Source organism: Dermacentor andersoni, chromosome 1, assembly GCF_023375885.2.
Source record: "Dermacentor andersoni chromosome 1, qqDerAnde1_hic_scaffold, whole genome shotgun sequence".
In the NCBI taxonomy this organism is placed as follows: domain Eukaryota; kingdom Metazoa; phylum Arthropoda; class Arachnida; order Ixodida; family Ixodidae; genus Dermacentor; species Dermacentor andersoni.
In genome coordinates this window covers 234342530-234366448 of record NC_092814.1, presented here as the reverse complement: position 1 = coordinate 234366448, position 23919 = coordinate 234342530, and the positions used below count along the sequence as shown (strand labels likewise).

Sequence of the window (23919 nt, the reverse complement as noted above, 5' to 3'; positions counted from 1 at the left end):
GCCGACATGTATAGTGAAGCAATGTGCCAGTTTACGTTATAGCTTTGCAATGTCACTCACAAGCTGTTGAATGGTTGGTCTTCATAATAATTACTTTAAATGTACAATCGAACAAATCTTTTTTGCTTCTCAATACAACCTGCCTTTGTGACGAGCTAGTGACAGATACGTAGTGTATATCACATGAAGTGTACGTTTGTTCACATTGTAGCACCTGCACTTGAATATGTGCACTTCAAATGTTATCACTGTTTGTCTTGTTGCATTTAATTCAATTTGTGTCTTACTTGTTCATTTCTTTTTAACTCTGCTTCCACCTCCTGCCTCTCACAATAACCAATTCTTCTCTTGACCACTGCATCGCTGATCTCTGCGCATGCTGTTTCACGGTGCTCGCTATACTTACTTAATTTATCACATGAGGTGATTACCTGATGCAAGAACAAAAGAAAATGACCCTGAAAGAGTTAATGTTGAGACAAAATGAAACCCAAACAATTCAGTGAACCTGCACACATTTTTTGCACGCTCTTAAGATTCCCTATGTAACCACCTGATGCAATTGATACTTTGACGTGAAATGGCATTTCTGAGGCACACTCACTAGTTCATTAGTGTAGTATAAATATTCATAAGATCGGCAGAGCTAAATCTAAGGCACAACGGCTGTTCGCCAGTTCAATTGCACATGTGCAGATCAAAATTGGTTTAGCTTATGGGATTGTGAATTCAAACAGCCCCGAAAACCCAACACTTTTCTGAGTTCACCTTCATTCAAGTAGATGGAAAAGGGCCCTTAGAAACTGGTACTGTGAAAGCGTATACTTCCATGCTGACATTTGTATGTTGCAGACATGTTCCCTTCAGAAAGCTCAGCTGGTGGCTTTTGCATTCCTTTTGCACATTGAAAATCTGACTGATTCACCGCAGTTTTACCCCTTTGTCATCATTGAGCCCTTGAAGAACCCTTTGCTGCACACATGCCGAAATCTGGCTTCCTTAAGACTGTTGAAGACACTGAATGTGGGCCCACACAGGCAAGCAGACAGAAATGAACGCAGTACACTACAAGTAGCATTGCACCCACTTAGGTGCTGCACGCTTTCTATGCAGAGGTCCTAGCTAGCTTGAACAATAGTTTAATAATTTGCTGCTGCACTACAGAAAGACATGACAAACCGTTCGTTATTGGCCACTGTATGGAGTAAGTTACACTACCTTTTGTATTTTTTTATAATTGCATGTTATTTTTGGTTTGCGAATACTTAATTGAATTCTGGGGTTTTACATGCCAGAACCATGACCTGATAATGAGGCATGCCATAATGGGTGACTCTGGGTTAATTTTGACCACCTGGGTTTCTTTAATGTGCACCCAACGCACAGTCGCAGCCCGACCCCCCCCCCCCCCCCTTCTTTTTTTTCATGTTGCCCTCATCGAAATGCAGCCGCCAGGATTCAATCACGAGATCTCGTGCTTAGCAGCGCAATGCCATAGCCACTAATCCAGCACAGCGGGTGTTTCCAAATACTAAACTTAGCAAAAAAACTTCCAATGACTAAGTTAAACACATTCTTGTAAATGCGCAATCCACCAATATCTGTCTTTTGATAAGGAAAGCCAGTGAAAATGAAAAGAACCCTGTGTGACTATCTGCTTACACGCCACAATCACACAGCTTCCAAATGTGCTGTCTATGAATGAATAGCACATTTAACACAGTGCGTTACTACTGAGAAAGTTGCAGGGCAGCAACAACGTGGACTCCTCAATCTACTTATTGTTATCACGAACTGCCACAACTGTTTGTTTTGCAGGGCAGTTACGAACAATCGCTGGTGTGAATTTTACTGCCCCATAACTTTCTCAGCAGCAGTGCACTGTTCGTTCATGCGCACAGAAAGTTTGAGAACACTGTGATAGTGGCATGCAAAAAGTAGCCGTACTGTCTATTTTTATATTTTGCTGACTTTCTTTACGACAGACACAAATTATTGCAAAAATAGGCAGGAAATCAAACACTGTTGAACAAGTCATTTCTATAATGCTCTATAACTTTCCCAAAGGAAGTTTTCTCTTAAATTTATAAATTGCAATGTTGACTAATTTATCTCGATTAATTATGGAACTAGACAAAATATCAAAAAAGTGCAACTTGCTCCATTAAGTGGCAAACAATCTGCTTAGAGTCATGTCCTCCTATATTGACTGACAAATATTTAAATTATGGCTGAACATAGCTGGGACCCCCTGTATAGATTTATGTTGACTAACAATATGCTTTAGTAGATTACTTCGTAGTGGTTGATAAAATGATGCATGCTAAAGAAAATGGCCAAAACAAGGAATTTGCTCCAGCGTGCAACAATTAATGCACCAATGAATAAAGTACACAAAGTGACAAAAGTGGTGGTAAATGGTGCGGTGCCTCAGTGACACACACACACACACACACACACACACACACACACACACACACACACACACAAAGGTATTTGAGTGTGTGTGTCTTCAGGAATAGTGACAATATTTCAGACAAGATTTCTTGTTCCAAATATTAAAGATTGTTTCTTTTAGCGTTGTTTCTCCAAGACTGATCAATAAAACCATCTTCCCCCGCAATAACCAAGTGAGTTAGGCTTCCACAACGGCTGTATACTCAAAGCAGATGGTGTGTGCCGATACTGCTCAGTGCTTCCACGATCGAGTTTTTAGTAGCGTTTGTTAGTCTCCCTTTCAGTGACGCCCCTTATGCATAACAGTGTAACAGGTCTAAATATTCTGAACTAGAATACCACATTGAGAGTGATGTGGCCACTAAAGTTCACAGTCAAATACCACCAGGTCGTGCACAACTTGTGGGAGGAAGCAAATCCACTACTTAAAGGGGCACTAAAGAAAAACACTAAAGCAGTTTAGATTGATAAAGTATTCTTGAAGAACTTTACTATCATTGATCTTACTGTGATAGGATGATTATTAGAAGAGAAAATGACGGTCAATGTTTCATTTTTGTTTCACGCCAAAACTCCAGGGCCGGTACGTGAGTGATGCCACAGATTGCAAAGCATTATTTTGAATTTCATCTGTCGTGGTTCAATATAAGTTCTTGAAACTTCCCAAGTATAGTCCTTGGCACTTTTAGAAAACAATACAGTCAATTTTTTACTGATAGAAACTTAACTGGGCCTGAGCAGACAGCGTCAAATTCCATGTCACGGTGAGCTGGTGCGTGAATTTTAAAGTGGCATTGCCACTCGCCTTTTGTTTTTGTGCCTTCTCAGGCTTACAAAGCGTTTCCTCATGGCAAGAGTGGCTTTTTTGGTATTGTGGAAAGGTCATTTTTCTAACACAGCTCAAATCATTTTTCTCTCTAATGTCCCTTCAAGATTTGAAGCCTCATGACATCATTCAAACAAACCAAGATTGTTGACTCTGCCACCTAAAGCTGCTCCGCTACGGCCATCATTGGCTTTTCAGGACTGTCACTAATGATGGCTTCCACCAGCTGGAGAAATTCAACTGCCTGAACGTCATCCAACGAATGGCAGTGCTTGTTTCTCTTTGCCACAGATGACAATTGGACATTAAACCTCTTGCCTCCCCCAAAAAACAAAGGATTTTGCCACATACAAGGTGGCGATTTCAAGTCAATGTGGCTGGTGTGTAAGGCTGCTAGGACCACAGGCAGCTTCATATCCTGGCTCAGAATGGAAGCTGTTACCCTGAAATAAATGTGCTAGGCAGGAGCTGGTGAAGATGAAGTTGAGTGCTTAGGCTGGTAGAATGAAGATGTTAATGTTTATAGCTATTTGAAGGCATGTCCTAAAACACCTCATGCTTCCTTTTCAAATGGAGGGGTGCAGAATGATCCTGTTGTTATTGTCTAAAAAATTTATCCTAATGTGGCCTTTTTCACCTTCAATTACTAAAACAAAACAATAAGTGTGTTCAACCACCAGAAATGAACCATGCATATAAATACATGCTCACATCAAAACAGATTCCGTCATAATTGTTACCCCAACAATAACACTACAGTGCAAAAAAAAAGTGCAAATATTCTAGCAATATTTTACTGCTAAGAATCTTCAAATAGTGAGTCCCCTTAAACGTTATTTTTTAAGCACAGCTTGCAGCTAAGTTACAAGCTTCTCTTCAGATTACTATAAGCACTGCCTAAATATTGATGCTCTATTTGCCAAAGAGAGCATCAACTTTGCAGCAGCAAGTGCAAAATGAAATAATGAGAGTAACAACAAAGTTCTGCAGTAAGGTGCATACATCAATAAAAGACTTTATCTCGCCCAACACAAGAGACCATTCCAGCTGGTCCTCTGGCTCGTATGTGGCAGTGTAGTCGTCAATCTGCTTGGCAAGTTCCTGTGAACAAAAATTAATTAATAAAGCAAGCCAGAAAAGCTACAAACATATTTCTTAACTATAACAGAAGAGAACAAATAATCACCTAGAAAACAACCATGATTATTAATTCAATACAGTGCCTCTGAACACATCAGTTAACAAGCAGATGTAAAAATGGGCAGCTTTAATCTAAAGAAAGCTATTAGTTCACTCAGAGTACTGATTCTGTCAAGTATGGTGCTTGCATGATTGTGTTCAACTGAACTGGTTGGTACATGGCTGAAGAGAAACAGAGGGTGAAGGCAGGACACAGAGGGCACGAACCAGACAACAGCTTCATTATCTGGTTTTTGCACTTCGTGTCCGATCTTTAAGCTGCTTTTTTGTTTCCTGAAAAGGTATTTGCATGTTTTAACACTGTCTTCAGCACTGTTTTAACAAATGTGAATTTAAGTGTGTTGCAATTCTGTGTACCCCTGTCTTCTGAAAAATGTGTCCTAGAAAATAAAATTTTTGTATCAATTAATGTATTGATATAAGCACTCACTACCACAGTCTGAAGGTCAGTACTCCAAAGAAAAGGGAGCACTGGATTCACCAAAGTGGATTACTAACTGCCAAAGTAACAAAGATGTACTGTGGCTGTTGAACAGCTGTCTCTGCTGAGCAAGAATAACAAAAAACAAAGAACATATAGCCATTTTTTTTCAGATTTAAGCAGCTTAACTGAATGCAAAAATTAAGTAGCATGTGTTTAGTGGCACTTATCTTTCAGCAATGTGAGCAACACAACTTATAGCTACACCAATGTCAAATAAATACACTAATAAATAACTTTCAGTGAGTATAACTTTCTCAGCTCGAAAGCATTGCAGAAAAGGCTACACACACAAATACACACACACACACACACACACACACACACACACACACACACACACACACACACACACACACACACACACACACACACTAAATAAAAAGCATTTTGCTGGTAGGGAAATGCCAACATAAAGGCAGGAAGTATAGATGTCTACAAAAGGCATACACCAGCTATTTTCTCTTCTCAGGGCTTAGATTTTGCCTTCATGCACTTGAGTTACAATGTCAGCGCTTGCATAAGACAAAAACCATTTGCAAAATAAGAGTTTTCCCGTCACCTGGAAGCACTTACAGACACAGGGAAGTTATTGTGTTTTGTGCAACATGCTAAATATCTTTGATGGTGCAAAATTTAAGCAATATGCATGGCAGGTAGAAACTGTAATATCAATAAAAAGGGTGCATAAATTGGAGGTGCTACACCAAAGCTTACCCGCACTAGGTCACGCACAAGCTTCATCTTCTTGAGCAGGAGACAGACGACAATAAAACGAGCATAATAACGCAATTTTTTCACCATCAAATCTGAGCGGTGGGAGTAGGGCAAGCTCTCTTCTTTGCTCGCCTTAGAGTAATATCCTCGGGCACGGATGGCCGCATAAAATGAGAATGCTTCATTCAGGTAGTTGGTTTCACTTGTTCTCAGGCTGCAAGTAAATGGCAGTTGCATGTAAGAAAATCGCACTAGTGGCAAGCTTCATCTGTAGAAATGGGAAGGAAGTTTATACATTTAAAAGCAGCTCTTCAAGACAATATCGCAACTTGGTCACTTTAGGAAAATTAAGGATACTCACTAATAATGGTAATACAACTGTCCAATCTTCGAGGCAATTTCTCCTATTTGCCATCTTTTCAAACCATACTTAATGTCCAAAATTTGCCTGCAGCGAAGAATTACCCATCGATTTAATGTCCGTTAACACGGAACGTTCACAATATCAAGCAAATGATACCAGGCGTACCTATGTTGTTGCTGAAATTTCCATAATTTCGTATATACGTCAAATGTCCTTCCGAAGTAAGCTTGCCATTGCTTGTGCCCATACTGCGGAAGGTCCCTGCACGAAAGAAGAACTAGATATCAATAAAAGTCATAATTCTGCTTCGTCTGCGACAGAGTGCTTTCGTACGAAGACGGCATTGGAGCATACACATCAAGCGAAACCCTGAACAAGACCCTATATGTGGGAAGAACTTCGCACGAACTTAAGCAATATGCGGACTTTCAGGACGTCAAAAGAGGCAGAGAAACAAGCGCTAAATCACAAGAGCCGCTTACACTAGTGTACAACATACGGAACGGCTTCGATCAGACAATCCGCAGTAAGCATAAAGGCACACACAGCAGCAATCCGCGTCGACTTCGGATATATGGTGCGTACCTCAGACCGTTGAAGAGTTGTTTGGACTTTTCCAGCAAATGACAGAATTCATTCACTATTTTCCGCTCCTGTTCCTCAATTTCACTCATAATGGCCATTCTTCGAGGCGCATGCTGTCCCAGATCCTCTGGACCACCAGAAGCAGGGCGTTTCACGGGGTCCAAGCGGTCGTAGTAAGAGGCGCTTCCCTTCTGCATCAAAAGCGCCCACCTACGGTTCTCTCGCCGTTGCCTTGCTCACCCGTCGCTTTCGCTGCCGCAACAAAACACCAGAGATCTTTACGAAGGCTCGCTGCATGAGGCAGCAACCATACAATTTCCTTCTGCTACTACATGAAACTCTACGCTAATGACTAGCGCACGAGTTAATCACCACCACTGTCTACACCGACTACACATGACAACCAACCAAAAAACAAACGCCACAGCTAGTAGGCCTAACTTGCTAGTGATGTATCCGTAGTAGTTCTTTTCATCAACGCCAGGCGGCTAAGTACGGCTTCACTGGGCTACACAGGGCGACTCGCTTACCCCGCTTTGCAGCCCTAGTGGCGCGGGTAGCGCTATGAGGTTATTGGTTATATCGAAGATGCATCTTCAATATCCATAACGCTTGCACGTACTGCCTTCTTCGTACAAACAAGCATGCCCATGCACAAGGGCTGCATACATGTAGTACGTAGCTTGTAAGCAGCACTTGCTGTGAAAACATTTTTTCCCCAAAACCGAAAGCGATCGAACGCTTGCCAAATCTAGTTCGGAAACTACACTACGAGAAGCCAGGCTGAGCAAGAAGCATTGCCTTCAAGATCGAACAACGTTGCGCCATTAATTTTTGAAAGCCATGCGAGAAGCGTAAGTGGCGCTAGCGTTGTTTTAAGCAAGGCGGTCATGTTTCACCGGTCCACAGGCTTACAGTTAGAGCATGTCAGAGTATATGAAAAAATATGGTACACTCGATCGTACCTGCGGCTTGTGTGTACGGCATACTTTGCGAATTTTCTGACGCACTTTAAAAACTTCAGTCAGTTCAATAAGCTACTTGCAAGGTCCATTCACCTTGCCACTTGTGCTTGGCGGAAAACCTAGAATGAGGGGTATAGCATAGATATGCACTTCGGCACGCGCGCGTGCGTAACGTACGCACGCAGTGTATCTGTTCTTGATGCGTAGGCGCTCTGCCTGTTCCATTTGTCCCACACACTCTTAAAAAATTCACCGACGATTATGATACTCCTTTGGACAATCTTTCTCCTGCGGCACGTTGCGAACGGAGCGAAGTGTGGTGCGACTGCCTCCCTAATCGGGAGATCGCGAGAGGCAGCGCGTAGGTGACGCGTGGGCACGATTCACAACAGCCGCCGCGGACAGACCTTCGCTCATGCAGCACTTTGTTTCCATATATGGTATCGGTGGCGTCATCGGTGAACAGATGAACTGAACTGTGGCCGTACCCTTTGTAACGGGTGAGAAGTATCCAACATATATACTCAGGCCAAAGAATGAGAAAACTAATGAATAATAATCTAACTGAGAAAAGGAAAGGAAGAAAAGACAATGTTGTAAAAGAAAAAGTAGCGCTCGTCGATTCACGAGCGGCGTACTATTGGTCCAACATTCGGAGAGTCGTCTTTTCGTCACCGTCGCCGCAGCCCTGCAGCAGCACTTCGTCCCCGTTGCCTGATGTGGCATCGTCGGTTGAGCAAAATCCCAGAGCGCGTGATAAGGCGGCGTCTTTGGTGGAAAAGTTGGGAGTTTTTTTTTTCATCATAGCACTACGTGTTCAGTATGCTCTCGTCCTCCTCGCCGCATGTCCTGCAGATGGTGCTGCCTATGGTGCGGTCGTAGTGGTGGCGATAAATGCCAGCGTTCTGAGCGCGTCGGCCCACAAATCAAACAATTGACTGCGACCATGCTGTTGTCGTAAAAGTCCTCCCGGTGGGTGCCTCTCTTGCACGCCCTGTATAGCTGCAGCGGGTGTCTATGGCCATTCGCTACATTTCTGTATCGCGTTGGCGCACCTGACTGCTTACCGCCTTAGCCAACATCTGAGTGTTTTCCGCTTGCGTAAGGCAACAATACAACAACAACAAAAAATAACTTTCGGCGCAGTTGTTGCAGATGCTTAATCCACCTTGTTCGCAAGACATTGGTACTGATGTAGTCAAACACCTTGCGTGCCACCAGTGCTTCTCTATCGCCCGGAGTCGCCCATCATACGAAATCTTGCTGCTCGCCTCGCGTGCCTCAAAACTTGACCAGCCAATGATCTCCCTGGACGGCCTCGTTGGCGACGTTCACATGCATGGCAGCCCGTTCATAGGCGTCCGACGGCCCGCCGGCCTCGCTCCAGCCACTCCCGAGTCGGCGACGACATGCAAATGACGGTGTTGGCAAAGGTGAGGGCAGGGGCGTGTGCCGCCTTCCAGAGCTCGCGAACCATGACGTAGCGGTTTAGGCCCCACAAGCCTTGCCGGCGTAGAACACAGCTGGCTCGCCCTGACGCCGTACGTAGGTGATCTTCGTGGGTAGCAGTGTAGTCCAGCTGTGTGCACAGGTACCTATATATACTCGGTCGCCTGACAGCCCAGCCTCCGGGAAGCGTGAAGGATCGATTAACTTCGGCAGGGCCGGAAAAGTGCAAGAATGCAGACTTCTTGACGTTAAATGAAAACCTAATGCCGCCATTTTGTCCGCGCAGCTGTTCTGTGCCTGAAGATCTGCAGCACTTCCCGCCATGAGCACGATATGTCATCCGCAAAAACAAGGCCAGCCACCCCTCATCCCCCCGTCAACGTGCCCAAGGGTGAATCCAAGACTCAACTTCATAAGGTGGCGTTCCACCTGGGACACATAGAAGAGAGGCGACAATTAGCCCTCGGGTCACGCAGACCTCACCCAACCGGACGCCGCACCTGGTCGTGACTACCCTTCTGTTGTACAGGCGCTGGAGAACACTGATCCATGTTAGCGGCATCCATATCGCTCAGGTACTGACTGGAGCAGCTCCGCATGTGGGACGCTGTCGTATGCTTTGGAAACATCCAAAAAAGCAACAGTCAAGAGTACGCTCTTCATTGCGGGCGATTTCCAAACAGCTGGTTAAGAGCTGTTACGTTTCGCCTACAACGCGCGGTAATGCCGGCGCGGATGCAACGGACGCCGGGGCTTTGTTCAAAGCGGCGGACATTTTGGCCCGTCCAACGCCGCCGCAACGCCTACCCGCCAAGCGTGTCCAGGCGTGTTTCAGTGCCACGTGTCTTCGTGTGTGTGTGTGTGTGTGTGCCCACGCTTGTCAAAGCGCGGCATCAGGGGAGCGGAGCTCCCCAAGTGAAGGTTGGCGATGCGTCACTACACTCGGTTCAGCAGGTCTCTCGGCCCGACAGTTCGCGCCGTCGTGGGGTCATGCTCCGCCGTCCCGTGACCTTCATCCCGTGACCTTCATCCCGTGACCTTCATCCCGTGACCTTCTCTTTTGGACCGCGACGCCGAGGGTATAAGAGCAGCTGCCCCCGGACGCCAGGAGGGAGGCTCCGATTTGTACTGTTGAGTTACGTGCTCTCCCGTCTCTCCACTTCGGTCGACCTGACCGGCCGCTCTTTTGCTATGTTAGAATAAACAAGTTGTTCTGTTACCAGTCTTCTCATGCTTTGCCGGGACCTTCGGATGCTTCCAGTGCCCCAGGCCGCCAGGCCAACGCTACCCTTGGGGCTTGCGACCCATTGGCAATAACGGGCGTCAGCACCGAGACCCCAACAACTCGTGCCAGCGGTGCGATTCCAACATCTGGTGGCAGCGGTGGGATCGCGACAACGGAGGCCAGCAGCGAAGAGATGCGGTTGACTGTATGCTGAGCAGCACAACGACCATCCGGGAGCAGTGCAACGAGCCCTGTGTGATGACTGGTTGCCTGCAGCGGAACGACTGCGCTGAAGTCTTGGCTACGAGGTTTGGTGAGTGCGGGACTTTCTTCTTCTGAGTTTTGCCAGGCTTTTGTTAGTGTTAGAAACAGAGCTGGTAATTGTGGTTGTCGTTGCTGCCGGGTTAGTTTGCGGCAAGACAATAGTAGGCAGTAGAGAAAGCAGCATTCAGAGCAGCCATGGATTTGAAGTCGTTGCGCAAACCGAAATTGCTGGAGCTTGCAAGAGAGTTGGGTCTGGATGTCTCAGACAAACTCAGAAAACCAGAACTGCTAAGGGCTATTCTTGAGTTAGAAGCGGAGGATGACGAGCTGTCGGATTGCCTTGAGACCATTGAGGAGCGGGCAAAAAGACAGGAGCGCGAACTTAAAGAACAAAAAGAGAAAGAAAAAGAAGAGCGCGACCGTCAACACGCGTTGGAAATGAAGCGTCTCGAGTTAGAGATGGAACGCGCTCGTAATGGAAGTCAGGCACACGGTGCAGGAGAACGAGTATTGTTCAAAATGACTGACCTGATGCGGCCGTTTAAGCTTGGAGAGGACATTGGTTTGTTCCTGGTTAACTTTGAGCGAACGTGCGAGAAGCAGGGGTTCTCTCGGGAAACGTGGCCAGAGCGCTTGCTCACTTTGCTACCCGGCGAGGCGGCCGACGTAGTCGCTCGCTTGGAGAGAGAGGAGGCAGAGGATTTCGACAAAGTGAAATCGAGTCTGCTAAAAAAGTACCGGCTGTCAGCGGAGGCGTTCCGTCGGAAGTTTCGGGAAAATGAGAAAGGCAAAAGTGAGTCATATACAGAGTTTGCCTACAGGCTTATGTCAAACATGCAGGAGTGGCTCAAAGAAGAGAAAGCGTTTGGTGACCACGAGAAAGTTCTGCAGTGTTTCGGGCTAGAACAGTTTTATAGTCGGTTACCTGAGAACGTGCGGTACTGGGTCTTGGATAGGCCAGACGTTAGTACGGTGGCTCGAGCCGCTGAGCTAGCCGAGGAGTTTGTGACGCGTCGGGCTCGCGGAGCTAAGGACGGTCAAAAGGGTGAATTTGGCTCCAAGTTTGAGAGGCCGAAGTTCACACCCATGAGAGCAAAGGGGGATACACGTAGTGCGGATGCGAGTGAAAGCAGTCCGACCGAACGTACGGAGACGGCGGCAACCGAAGCCGAACGCAGAAAGCGGTTCGAGACGAGGCAAGCGCGCGTTTGTTATACGTGCCAGAAGCCGGGTCACTTTTCGGCGCAGTGTCCAGAAACAAAAACAAAAGTCGTGTTTTTGTCTTTATGCAGCACTGACGAGAACATGAAGCTTCTCGAGCCTTACATGCGAGACCTCCTCGTGAACGGGAAAGAGTGCCGAGTGCTTCGCGATTCCGCAGCTACAATGGATGTAGTTCACCCCTCTTACGTAGAACCCGATATGTTCACGGGCGAGTGCGCATGGATCAAGCAAGCAGTGGAAGCTCATAGCGTGTGTCTGCCGGTAGCAAAAGTGCTTATTGAAGGACCTTTCGGAGCACTTGAGACGGAGGCCGCAGTGTCATCTATGCTGCCCCCCCAGTACCCGTACTTATTTTCGAACAGGTCCGATCACCTCCTGCGCGAGAAGGGGCTTTTGTTTGGTGAGGCAAGCGTTCAGGCCTTAACCAGATCGAAGGTTCGGGAGCTCGCTGCAAAGGCGGTAGTTGCGGGGCCGACGTTGTTGAACGATGAGAAAGGGTCAGAGGCGCAGCAAGCTGGTATTCAGAGCACGCCCGAACTGAATAAAATTGAGCCTGTAGCGTTAAAGGCACCAGATACTGGAGAGGAAAATCCCGACACGGGAAAGTTAGAAGAGCTGTCTCCAGATTTGCTCATCGCGCCTACGTCAGACGGACTAAACAGGTTGCTAAAAGTCAGCCGGTCGGCTTTGATAGCCGAGCAAAAGAAGGATGGCAGCCTAGAAAACATACGCTGCATTGTCAAGGAAGGTATCGCCAAGAAAAATGCTCGCTTTGTGGAAAGAGGTGGGGTCCTGTACCGGAAGTATCTAGACCGCAGGGGAGTGGAGTTCGATCAGCTGATCGTGCCTCAATGCTATCGTCAGGATCTGTTGCGCTTGTCGCATGGGGGTTCGTGGTCCGGACACCTAGGAGTTAAGAAAACTAAGGACCGTCTCTTGCAGGAGTACTATTGGCCAGGGTGTTTTCGGGACGCAGACCACTTTGTGAAGACATGCGACACCTGTCAGCGGGTGGGCAAGCCAGGGGACAAATCGAGGGCGCCGTTGAAGTTGGTACCTATCATTACGGAGCCTTTTAGACGGCTCGTTATTGATACAGTGGGACCTCTGCCGGTAACAGCCACGGGGTACCGACACATTTTGACTGTGATCTGCCCAGCGACAAAGTTCCCTGAAGCAGTGCCGCTTAAAGAACTCAGCTCAGTTGAGATAGTCAATGCACTACTGTCCATATTTGCGCGAGTTGGTTTTCCTGCAGAAATCCAGTCAGATCAGGGCACAGTGTTTACTAGCGCTTTGACGACAGCCTTTCTCGAAAGGTGCGGGGTAAGGCTGTTACACAGCTCAGTGCACCACCCCCAGTCGAATTCCGTTGAGAAGCTCCACTCCGTCATGAAGCGCGTGTTGAGAGCATTGTGTTTTGAACATCAAACTGACTGGGAGCTGTGTCTGCCTGGAGTGATGTTTGCATTAAGGGCCGCGCCGCATGCGGCTACGGGGTTTTCGCCAGCGGAGCTGGTGTACGGTCGCTCGCTGCGATCTCCGCTTCGCATGCTTCGAGAATCATGGGAAGGCAGGGGCGACGACCCAGTCGTGGTAGAGTACGTGCTTAAGCTCCTCGAACGCTTAAGAAGGGCACAGGAGTTGTCAGGTGAAGCAATGGCAGAGGCCCAGCAGAGGGCCAAGGTTTATTATGATCGGACAGCCAGGGCCCGTCGTTTTGAGGTGGGCGATGAGGTCATGATATTGCGCACATCGCTAAAGAACAAACTCGACGTGCAGTGGGAGGGCCCAGCACGGATTGTTCAAAAACTGTCGGACGTTAACTACGTGGTGAGTCTGCCAGGAAAGCGGAAAGCACAGCAAGTTTACCACTGTAATCTGCTCAAACCCTATAAGCAACGGGAAGCAGTGGTGTGCATGATGGTAAACGTGCCCGAAGAGCTTCCGGTCGAGCTTCCGGGACTAGGCTCAGTGACGAACAGGAAAGACACCGATCAAGTCATTAGTGACTTAATAAGTAAAGCATCGCTGTCGCCTGAGCAGAAAACCGAACTACACCAGCTCTTACAAGAGTTTCAAGGTCTGTTCTCTGAGAGGCCTGGTAGGACTTCTGTCCTTACTCATGACATAGAACTTACCTCCCCAGAGCCAGTACGATCCAAGGCGTACCGGGTGTCACCCCGCCAGAGCGATATTATGGAGGCTGAGGTAAAGAAAATGCTACAGCTCGGTGTTATTGAAGCGGGTGAGAGTGATTATACCTCCCCTTTGATTTTAGTTGAGGTACCGGGCAAGGAACCTCGTCCTTGCGTCGACTACCGCAGGCTTAATTCCATCACTAAGGATCAAATTTATCCGATCCCTAACATCGAGGAGCGCCTTGAGAGAGTGAGTAGCGCTCAGTTTATTTCCACCCTAGATCTTGTCAGGGGTTATTGGCAGGTTCCACTTACAGAAGAGGCTAGTAGGTATGCGGCGTTCATTTCACCAATGGGGACATTCCGTCCTAAAGTTTTGAGTTTTGGTTTGAAGAACGCGCCATACTGCTTTTCAAGCCTCATGGATAAAGTGTTGCGGGGACAGCAAGAATTCGCTTTACCGTATCTAGACGACGTAGCGATATTCTCCGCATCCTGGCCTGAGCATATGGCGCACTTGCGGGCAGTGCTAACCCGCTTGCGCGATGCGGGCTTGACAGTCAAGGCTCCCAAGTGCCAGTTAGCACAGGCCGAGGTTGTCTACCTCGGACACGTGATTGGTCGGGGTCGTCGCCGCCCCTCTGAAATAAAGGTGGCCGCTGTGCGAGACTTCCCGCAACCGCGTACGAAGACCGATATTCGGTCGTTCTTGGGTGTCGCCGGCTACTATCAGAGGTACATCCCCAGGTACTCTGATATCGCGGCTCCCTTGACGGATGCTCTAAGAAAGACAGAGCCTCAAACAGTCGTCTGGGATGAGACAAAGGAAAGAGCTTTTAGCGCCCTAAAGAGCGCCCTAACAAGCCAGCCTGTGCTACGATCGCCCGACTACACAAAAGGGTTCGTTGTTCAGTGTGATGCTAGTGAGCGAGGCATGGGCGTTGTACTGTGCCAACGGGAAAATGGAGAAGTAGAACACCCCGTCCTGTATGCTAGTCGTAAGCTGACCAGTCGTGAGCAGGCGTATAGCGCCACCGAGAAAGAGTGTGCGTGTATCGTGTGGGCCGTTCAGAAATTGTCATGTTACCTAGCCGGCTCGAGGTTTATCATTGAAACGGATCACTGCCCTCTCCAATGGCTGCAGACCATCTCTCCCAAAAATGGCCGCCTCCTGCGCTGGAGCCTCGCTTTGCAACAATATTCCTTTGAGGTGCGTTACAAAAAGGGGAGTCTCAACGGTAACGCCGATGGCTTAAGTCGAAGCCCCTAACGTGGGAATCAGCCTCAAAATTGCTTGTTACTGATGTTTTTCTTCCTGAGGCAGGATTTTTAACCTATTGCTTTTGTGTAGTGTTTCAAAGTGATGATGTGCTTTCTAGTGCAATTTTCCGATTTGTGGACGCGTTCTGAGTGCTGCTAAACTACTGTAAGGAACTAGGCAGCAGTAAAAAGGGGGAAAAAGCCTGGCAGGGCTTAGTGAGGGTTGTGCCGTGCTTGCTGACTGAGCGGTTGACTTTTGGCGTGGTTCTAACGCTTGCCGGAAACGAGAACAAAAATGTCAACTCTCCCGAAGTCACTTTGCAGTGTCCTGTGTGCACCTGAACGTGAGAACGAGGCCTTCTCTGTGCGCTGCGCTCAAGAAACGCCCAAGGACGCCCAACTTCGGTTATGAGCATCATCGAGCGACATCCCTCCGGACAGCGGATGCAGTCCCCTGACCTTCGGGATCTCCTTCCCCCGGCGGGGCGGTCTGTTACGTTTCGCCTACAACGCGCGGTAATGCCGGCGCGGATGCAACGGACGCCGGGGCTTTGTTCAAAGCGGCGGACATTTTGGCCCGTCCAACGCCGCCGCAACGCCTACCCGCCAAGCGTGCCCAGGCGTGTTTCAGTGCCACGTGTCTTCGTGTGTGCGTGTGTGTGTGTGTGCCCACGCTTGTCAAAGCGCGGCATCAGGGGAGCGGAGCTCCCCAAGTGAAGGTTGGCGATGCGTCACTACACTCGGTTCAGCAGGTCTCTCGGCCCGACAGTTCGCGCCGTCGTGGGGTCATGCTCCGCCGTCCCGTGACCTTCATCCCGTGACCTTCTCTTTTGGACCGCGACGCCGAGGGTATAAGAGCAGCTGCCCCCGGACGCCAGGAGGGAGGCTCCGATTTGTACTGTTGAGTTACGTGCTCTCCCGTCTCTCCACTTCGGTCGACCTGACCGGCCGCTCTTTTGCTATGTTAGAATAAACAAGTTGTTCTGTTACCAGTCTTCTCATGCTTTGCCGGGACCTTCGGATGCTTCCAGTGCCCCAGGCCGCCAGGCCAACGCTACCCTTGGGGCTTGCGACCCATTGGCAATAACGGGCGTCAGCACCGAGACCCCAACAACTCGTGCCAGCGGTGCGATTCCAACAGAGCCAACTGACTGCCTTCAACCCATGGCGTAAATTTCTGCAGCGCGATCACAGCACTGAAGTGGGAGACAGACGAGTGCTGCTGCCGGGTAATTTTCAGTGAAATAGGTACAAGCGCGCTCCAGGTCCGGTGCGCGGCAACTGCGGCAGTTCCACGCGCTTGAAAGGACACCCACCTGATAGTATACGTTAGCCGACCTGCGACCGCGCTCGTGTTTTTCCTCTTGAAATCCTTCTTCTTTCGTCCTTTTTTACATTTCTTTCCGCACTTCATGTGCTTCGCATGTGCTTCGGACGACACGCATGCCCAAAAGTTAAATTAGCCCCTGGACTTTTACCTTCCGTCCGAAAGACCAGCAGTGTCCTGGGCTCGGTCTCTGCTATCTTGCGCTGTGTGACGGTTTGCATTTTGTGCTTCGCTCAGAGGCAATTTTCCCACGCAGCCCGGCATGCTGCGCTGTCGGACAGTTTCGCAGCGCGCCGATGCTGACGGTTGCTATCCGTCTGGCCTCCAGGGCAGCTTGCACTTCTCCGTCCAACCAGCTTCTTCTGCGCCGTTCATCGCGTGAGTTCAAGCGTCTTTCATGCTGCGGATGATAGCTTAAGTTCTGCCACGTACTGACCCTATATGTTATGGTCTCCTCGCTGTAGGAGCTGATCTCGAACTCCAACTGCTTCGTATACCACAGCGGGAAGGAACCTTTTTGCCAGGTCTCGCGTTTCTCGCTTCGTCTGGCGCCACGTAGAGGCGGTGAAAACCAGCTTGACACGATTGTGAACACTGCCGATGCTATATCCTCCGTCTTCGTCTATGTGGACGCTCTGCAGCCAATAATTAAGACCCAGGGACACTAGAACATAGCCAATTGTTCGGCTGTCCCAAGCACACCACGTAACGGCGCCAACGCAATCTCCTCGCAAGTTCACTATATATGCACAGGCACAATTCATCCGAAAGGGACTGCACTAACGTTCCGTTGTGGTCAGTGTATCCATCTAGCTCCTGCATATGAGCATTAAAGTCGGCTTGTTTTCCGCGACCACACCGCTCTACATCGTGTTTAATACAGTGCATCACTTCGGAGTTTTCGGCCCGCTGGTCCAAGGACACACCCAAATACACTACGCATGCAATCACACGAAGACTGTATACACCCAGCCACCCAAGTGTGGTTCGCGCACGAAGACCTAACCTGCACCCATTGACTATCACCGCACCCATAGGCGAAGAGTTCGTTTTTCCGGGGGGTGGGGGAAGGGCGCTGGGGCCCGACCAGCTTTCCGAAATATATATATATATATATTGTAGAGTAACCTTTCCTGAAGCCAGCCTGCTCCCTTGGTTGACTAAATTCCAGTGTTGTCCTTATTCTATTGGAGATTATTTTGGTAAATATTTTATATAATACTGGGAGTAAGCTAAGGGGCCTATAATTTTTTAGTTCTTTAACGTCGCCCTTTTTGTGGATTAGTATAATGTTTGCATTCTTCCAGTTTTCTGGGACCCTTGCAGTCGATAGACACTTCGTATAGAGAGCCGCCAGTTTTCCTAGCATTATGTCTCCTCCATCTTTGATTAAATCGACTGTTATTCCATCCTCTCCTGCCGCTTTACCCCATTTCATGCCTTGGAAGGCCTTATCTCTAGTTATAGGAGGAGTTTCTGTATACTGTTCATTATTGTTTTGAATAGAGCGCTCCTGAGTCGTCTGGGTACTGTAAAGGTCAGCATAGAATTCTTCCGCTGCTTTTACTATATCTTCGAGATTGCTGATGATATTACCTTGCTTATCTTTTAGTGCATACATCTTGGTTTGTCCTATGCCAAGTTTCCTTCTCACTGATTTCAGGCTGCGTCCATTTCTTACGGCTTCTTCAGTCTTTCTCACGTTATAGTTTCGAATATCACTTATTTTCGCCTTGTTGATCAGTTTTGATTGTTTCGCGAATTTTGTCTTATCTTTTGAGTTGGACACTTTCATTTTTTGTCGTTTCTTTATTAGCTCCTTTGTTACTTGGGAGAGCTTGCCTACTGGTTGACTTGGTGCATTGCCTCCCACTTCAATTGCTGCCTCTGAAGCCAGCCTCGTTACGGTTTCATTCATTACTTCTATGTCATCATCATCATCTCTCTGTTCTAAGGCTGCATATTTGTTTGCAAGTACCAGCCTAAATTACTTTTACCCTTACTGTCTCTAAGTTGACCTGCTTTTTCTTGACCAATTTTACTCTTTCTCTGTTTAAATTGAGGTGGATCCTGGCCCTCACTAACCTATGATCACTACATTTTGCCCTACCTATTACTTGAACATCCTGCACTATGATGGGATTGGCAGAAAGTATGAAATCAATTTCATTTCTTGTTTCACCATTAGGGCTTTTCCAGGTCCATTTTCTGTTGCTATGTTTCCTGAAAAAAGTGTTCATTATTCTCAGCTTATTCCTGCCTGCGAATTCCACCATCATCTCACCTCTAGCATTTCTAGAATCGACACCGTAGTTGCCAATTGCCTGTTCACCCGCCTGCTATTTCCACATTTTTGCATTGAAGTCCCCCATTACTACTGTATACCGTGTTTGCACTCTTCTCATCGCTAATTCAACATCTTCATAAAGCTGATCTACTTCTGCATTGTCTGCATCTTTAATCTATACCTTTTATTGAGTTTGATTACGACTACTGCTACCCCCTCGTCGATGCTGTAGAATTCGTCAATGTTGCCCGCTATGTCTTTATGGATTAGGAATCCTACCCCGCATTGCTTCTTATCCGGGAGACCCCTATAGCAGAGGACATGGCCGTAATTCAGCAATGTGTAAGCCTCACCAGGTCTTCTAATCTCACTAAGGCCGATAATATCCCAAACAATGTCTGATAGTTCTTCGAAGAGTCCTGCTAAGCTTGCCTCACTCGAGAGGGTTCGGGTGTTAAACGTTGCAATGGTCAGTTTCCGTTGGCGGCCTGTCCGGACCCAGATATTCTTAGCACCCCGTGTTGCGTTGCAAGTCTGACCGCTGCCTTGGTCAGGTGCTCCGCAGCCACTGAGGACTCAGGGCCATTTCATTGAGGAAATCCTTTCATTAGGGAGGTTGTGGCCGAATACTGCACCAGGGAGGCCAATTCCTGTTCTGGTGAGGGAGTGTCTTTGTTCAAGCTTAGTGGGCCTTCCTAATTTGGTTGTACCTGGATTAGTATAGCCCCACTCGCTCTCGGCATCTTTCGCCGGTGTCAGGCGCCACTCCAAGCCTGCAGATGTAGTCCACTGGAGGATCTCATATGCAGATACACCATCGTTCAAAAAAAAAAAAAAAAAGAGAAAGGAAATAAGGGGGCGGATTTGAACTTCCGACTACCGCAACCGAGTATAAGACATAGCTCAGTAAGATAATTCCGCAGGCGGCTAGGTTACCTTGTCGCCGACGAGTACGGCCCAGAGGGCCCTACATGCGTAAGAGATCCGCTAATTTGTCCGCCCTTTGCGGGTTTTTGCTGATCGGTATAGGTTGCACGACACTGTGTCAATTCTCGGTTGCCCTAGCCTCTTCTTTCCCGCATCCTACACATGCACGCGGACTTGAGAGCGCCTAGGTACACGATACATTTTTGCTAAATTTGAACAGCGCTTAACACTTGCGCGTACAAATAAAAAAAGGAAAAGTTTTTCAGCGCTTACCAAGAGGCCCAGAGTGTCGTGTGATCCGCTCGTCGCGTCTGCTTGTCTCTTGTAGTCCGAACACTCGCGTTCCCGGGTGGCTATTCAGAATGTTCAGTCGCACTACTGCGCTGAGATTCGCACAAAGCAGGCGACCTTGACGGCTCTCAGTGGTGTCTTCATCCTTTCTATAGCTTTGGACAGTGATTATACTATACTAGAGTTATCCAGAATGAGGGAATGGGGGGGGGGGGGGCGGTAACTGACCTCCTATTTTTTCTGGGAACGCAGCCTAGTGGTTGGAAGGCATACTTGGAAAAATGGCCGACCGTCGATGAGAGTTGAACTCGAGCGGCTCCAGAGACTAGGAAAAGCTTAAGCAGGTGCGAGGCGAGCGCCGCACGCTTAGCGCCTTAGCGTGGGAAACTCGCCGGAATAACTATCCCAAGGAAAAGCTGCTCGCGAGAGCGAAATACCTTTTTCTAATTATGATAACCCAAACATGACTATTTGCGAAAGGAGAACGGCCCAGAGGGCTGTACTACGAGTGCTATGACTGATAATTTTCTACACACACATATATATATATATATATCATTTATGGGATCGAATGCGAGCGCTGTTCACTTGTTTCTGCGTGTAGTAGTTAAGAGAATGAGTTTAAGGGAGGAAAAGAAAAGAAAAGGAAAAAGAAAATTACTCAAACATAATTGCAGCGCCGTGGTTCTAAAGCGCGCGCGCGGGAGAGAAACGGAAGGAGATACAAACGTGCGTGGCGATGGTGCGCACGCGAAAAACTGCCTTAGTAAATTTAGAGACTTGAGAAAAAGTTACCTTGACAACAGATAACATGGCAAACAGCACTCGAATACGACAAGAGAAATTATTGAGACATGGGAAATTCCCTGGAACTAAGTATGGTTTCCGAGAGAAATGCTTCTAATTATTGAAAATTTTACAAGATGAGGGAATATAATATAGTCGCCGCGCTTACCGAGAGGACCGCGTCCGCACGAGACTACACCAGGCACCTGGTGTAGTCCCAATATGGGATTATATGGATATGAATTATTTGGATAGAATGGATAGATTATTTGGGATTATGGATAAATCCCGATATGGGATTTATTTACAGTATCTACATGAGAACGTTACAGTTCATCAGTCTAACATGACTGAAAGAGGAATGCACTCTTGAGGAGCCACCAATGGCTCCTTAAATACACTGTCCTCCCTAGATCCCTAGGTGAGGGAAAAAGGGCCGTTCAACCTGCTACCAATTCGGTGCGTTCAAAGTCATCATAGCCTTTGAGGGGGGGGGGGGGGGGGGTATACACGCACTTCCGCGCAGGTTTCACTGACCACACCGAGGTGAGTGGGTTCTCGCAGACGCGTGTTTTGCCTCGGGCAGGCGCCTCTTCATCCCTGTGTTGACTGCGCAGACAATGGCCGCCGCGTCTGTCCATGACTTCTAAGCTGCGTGAGACGGCAGCGCAAGATATCTTCCAAGGGCTCCCTTGCTTCCAACAGCCCGTGGCGGCCACGGCGAATCCACGAGCAATACTTGGTCCGCCGACCGCGTTTAGTCATGGCGGCGCCGAGGGGGTGTTGTTGCGACACACCGACACACTGATCGCCGCCGCATGCCGCGGTGACTCGTTTAGACCATGGAACCCTTCCCCACCTGCAGGTGGGGAAGGGTTCCATGGTCGCTTCTTGGAAGCTCGCCACCGTAGCAGCTGCGGCTGGCTGGGAAAATTTTGTAGGTCGGTACTCTTGCCGGCCGTTCGTAACAGCTCCTACATGGCCCGGAAAATCTCGACTGGCCAGTGCTGATAACCGCTGTGCAGGAAGAGAATGGCTGGTGGCAAGGGGAGGGGGGCATGCCTTGGCTTGCAGAGACCAGCTGTGAAATGATGACACCACCCCAAAACATCCAACAAGGACAGGCAACTGCAAAAGGAACCCCACAACACAGCTCTGCGCCGAGATGACGTATCTTGGATCTCACATTAGACCCGCTAGGCTTCAAAGAAAACAGAAGTGCAGAAACAAAAAATGCTGCATTGCGCTACTACAATTTGGAAGGAATTTCGTGCTGACGAATTGGGCAATCATGGAGGGAGTCCTACTAAATGAGAGGGGATCTTCTTGGCTTAACAAAATTAACAATAACAACCCCAAAATTTAGGCGGGATCCCTAAACACAGAATTCAAATTAGCCTCCTCAAACCATCCGCATTGCTATGCAACTTTCCCTTCTTATATCTAACGAAGAAGTTGTACTCTTGGAGAGTGAGGCTCCATCGGAGCAAGCGGCAATTTTTTATGTGACATTTGATTGAGCCACGTCAGAGGACAGTGGTCGGTCTCGAAGATGAACCTCGCTCCGTACAAGTAACACGACAACTTCTGGGCTGCCCAAACTAAACAAGCATATTCCTTCTCTGAAGCGCTGTAAGCTTTCTCTCTTACGGTTAGTTTACGGCTGGCATAGAGGATAGGATGCTCCTCGTTATCGTCGCCGACCTGACTAAGTACCACGCCCATATATCCCTGTCCCTCGCGTCACACTGAACTATGAATTCCTTTGCGTAGTCTGGCGCGCGAAGCACAGGACGAGAAACCAATAGCGTTTTCAAATTTTGGAAAGCGTTCTCTTTGTCCTTATCTTAGTGCACGCTATTCGGTGCTCCCTTTCGGAGGATGTCCGTTAAAGGACTTGCCATTTGCGAGTAATTTGGAATGAACCGTTGATAGTACCCCGCATGTCTCAAAAATGAACGAATGTCTGTTTTCGTGCGTGGCTGTGAAAATTCTCTCGTCGTAGCTGTTTTCAGTTCGGCTGGCCGTTTCGTGTTCTGACTGACAACATGGCTCAGATATGTAACCTGCGAACACCTACACTTTCCCGCCTTCATCGTTAAGCCGGCTTCCCTCAACCGTGAGAACGTGCTGTTCCCAGATGTCCGAAAAAAATGCTACATCATCAAGATATGGCAAGGCGAACTCCTGCAAGTCTTTTAGGACAATATCCATTAACTTAGAGAAGCTGAACGGCGCGTTCTTCAGGCCGAAGCCGAGGGCGAGAGGGCGAAAAGTGCCCACAGGTGAGATAAATGCGGCATAGCGGTTGGCACTTCCTGAAAGGGGAACTTGCCAGTATCGCCACACGAGATGTATTTAGCAGCGCTAACTCTTTCGATTCGTTCCTCAATGTTGGGTATCAAGTACAGCTGTTCCCTAGTGATGGCATTTAACTTCCTGTAATCAATACACGGACGAGGGTCCTTATTAGGGGTTTCTACAAGTATTAGCGGTGACGTGTAGTCACTCTCAGCGGGCTCAATAACTCCCAACTCTAGCATGCGCTGTATCTCTGCCTCCATAATTTCTCTCTGTCGTGGAGACACCCTGTAAGGCTTTGATCTTACGGGTTCGGTTGATGTCAGCTCTATTTCATGCGTTATTAGTTCGGTTCTACCTAGCCGATCGCTGAATCTGTCGAGATATTCCCCTAACACCCCTTTCAGCTCATCTAGCTGCTCGGGTCTAAGAGCGTGCGAGCTTACTGAATGTTTTACTACTTCTTCTAGGCTGATTTCAGATTTGCAGGTCGCCTTATAATCCTTAAACTCGGTACTAGTGTCATCCTGCTCTTTGATGGTACAGTTAACAACTACGCTCCGTTCTACGTACGGCTTCATCAAATTGCAGTGGTATATCCTCACCTCCTTCCTGCGAATCGGGCATTTTCAGAGCATAGTTATAGTATCTGAAAGTTTGTGCGATACTTTAATGGGCCCGTCTCAGTGAACTTCAATCTTGTTCTTTCTTGAAGGTTTGAGGATCATTACCTGGTCTCCAGCGTTAAACGTACGAAGCTTCGCATTCCTGTCGTAATAGAATTTGGCGTTCCTTTGAGCTACTCCCATGTTCTTTTCGACTAGTTCTTGGGTTGCACTTAG

General features: G+C 48.0%; 1 protein-coding gene across 4 annotated transcripts in view; it reads right to left on the bottom strand.

Moving 5' to 3' along the window:
* LOC126547926 (protein SCAI) overlaps positions 1 to 7122 on the bottom strand; it is a 106254-nt gene extending 99132 nt beyond the window's left edge. For all 4 annotated transcript variants that reach the window (XM_050195989.3, XM_050195991.3, XM_050195990.3 and 1 more), the window contains exons 1-5: positions 6631 to 7122; positions 6211 to 6306; positions 6043 to 6129; positions 5682 to 5895; positions 4286 to 4384 (exon numbers count right to left, since the gene is read on the bottom strand). In XM_050195989.3, coding sequence (XP_050051946.1) covers positions 4286 to 4384; positions 5682 to 5895; positions 6043 to 6129; positions 6211 to 6306; positions 6631 to 6827 — 693 coding nt within the window. In that variant the 5' untranslated portion in view covers positions 6828 to 7122. The remainder of the gene's footprint in view (positions 1 to 4285; positions 4385 to 5681; positions 5896 to 6042; positions 6130 to 6210; positions 6307 to 6630) is intronic.
* Positions 7123 to 23919: the final 16797 nt, after the last annotated feature.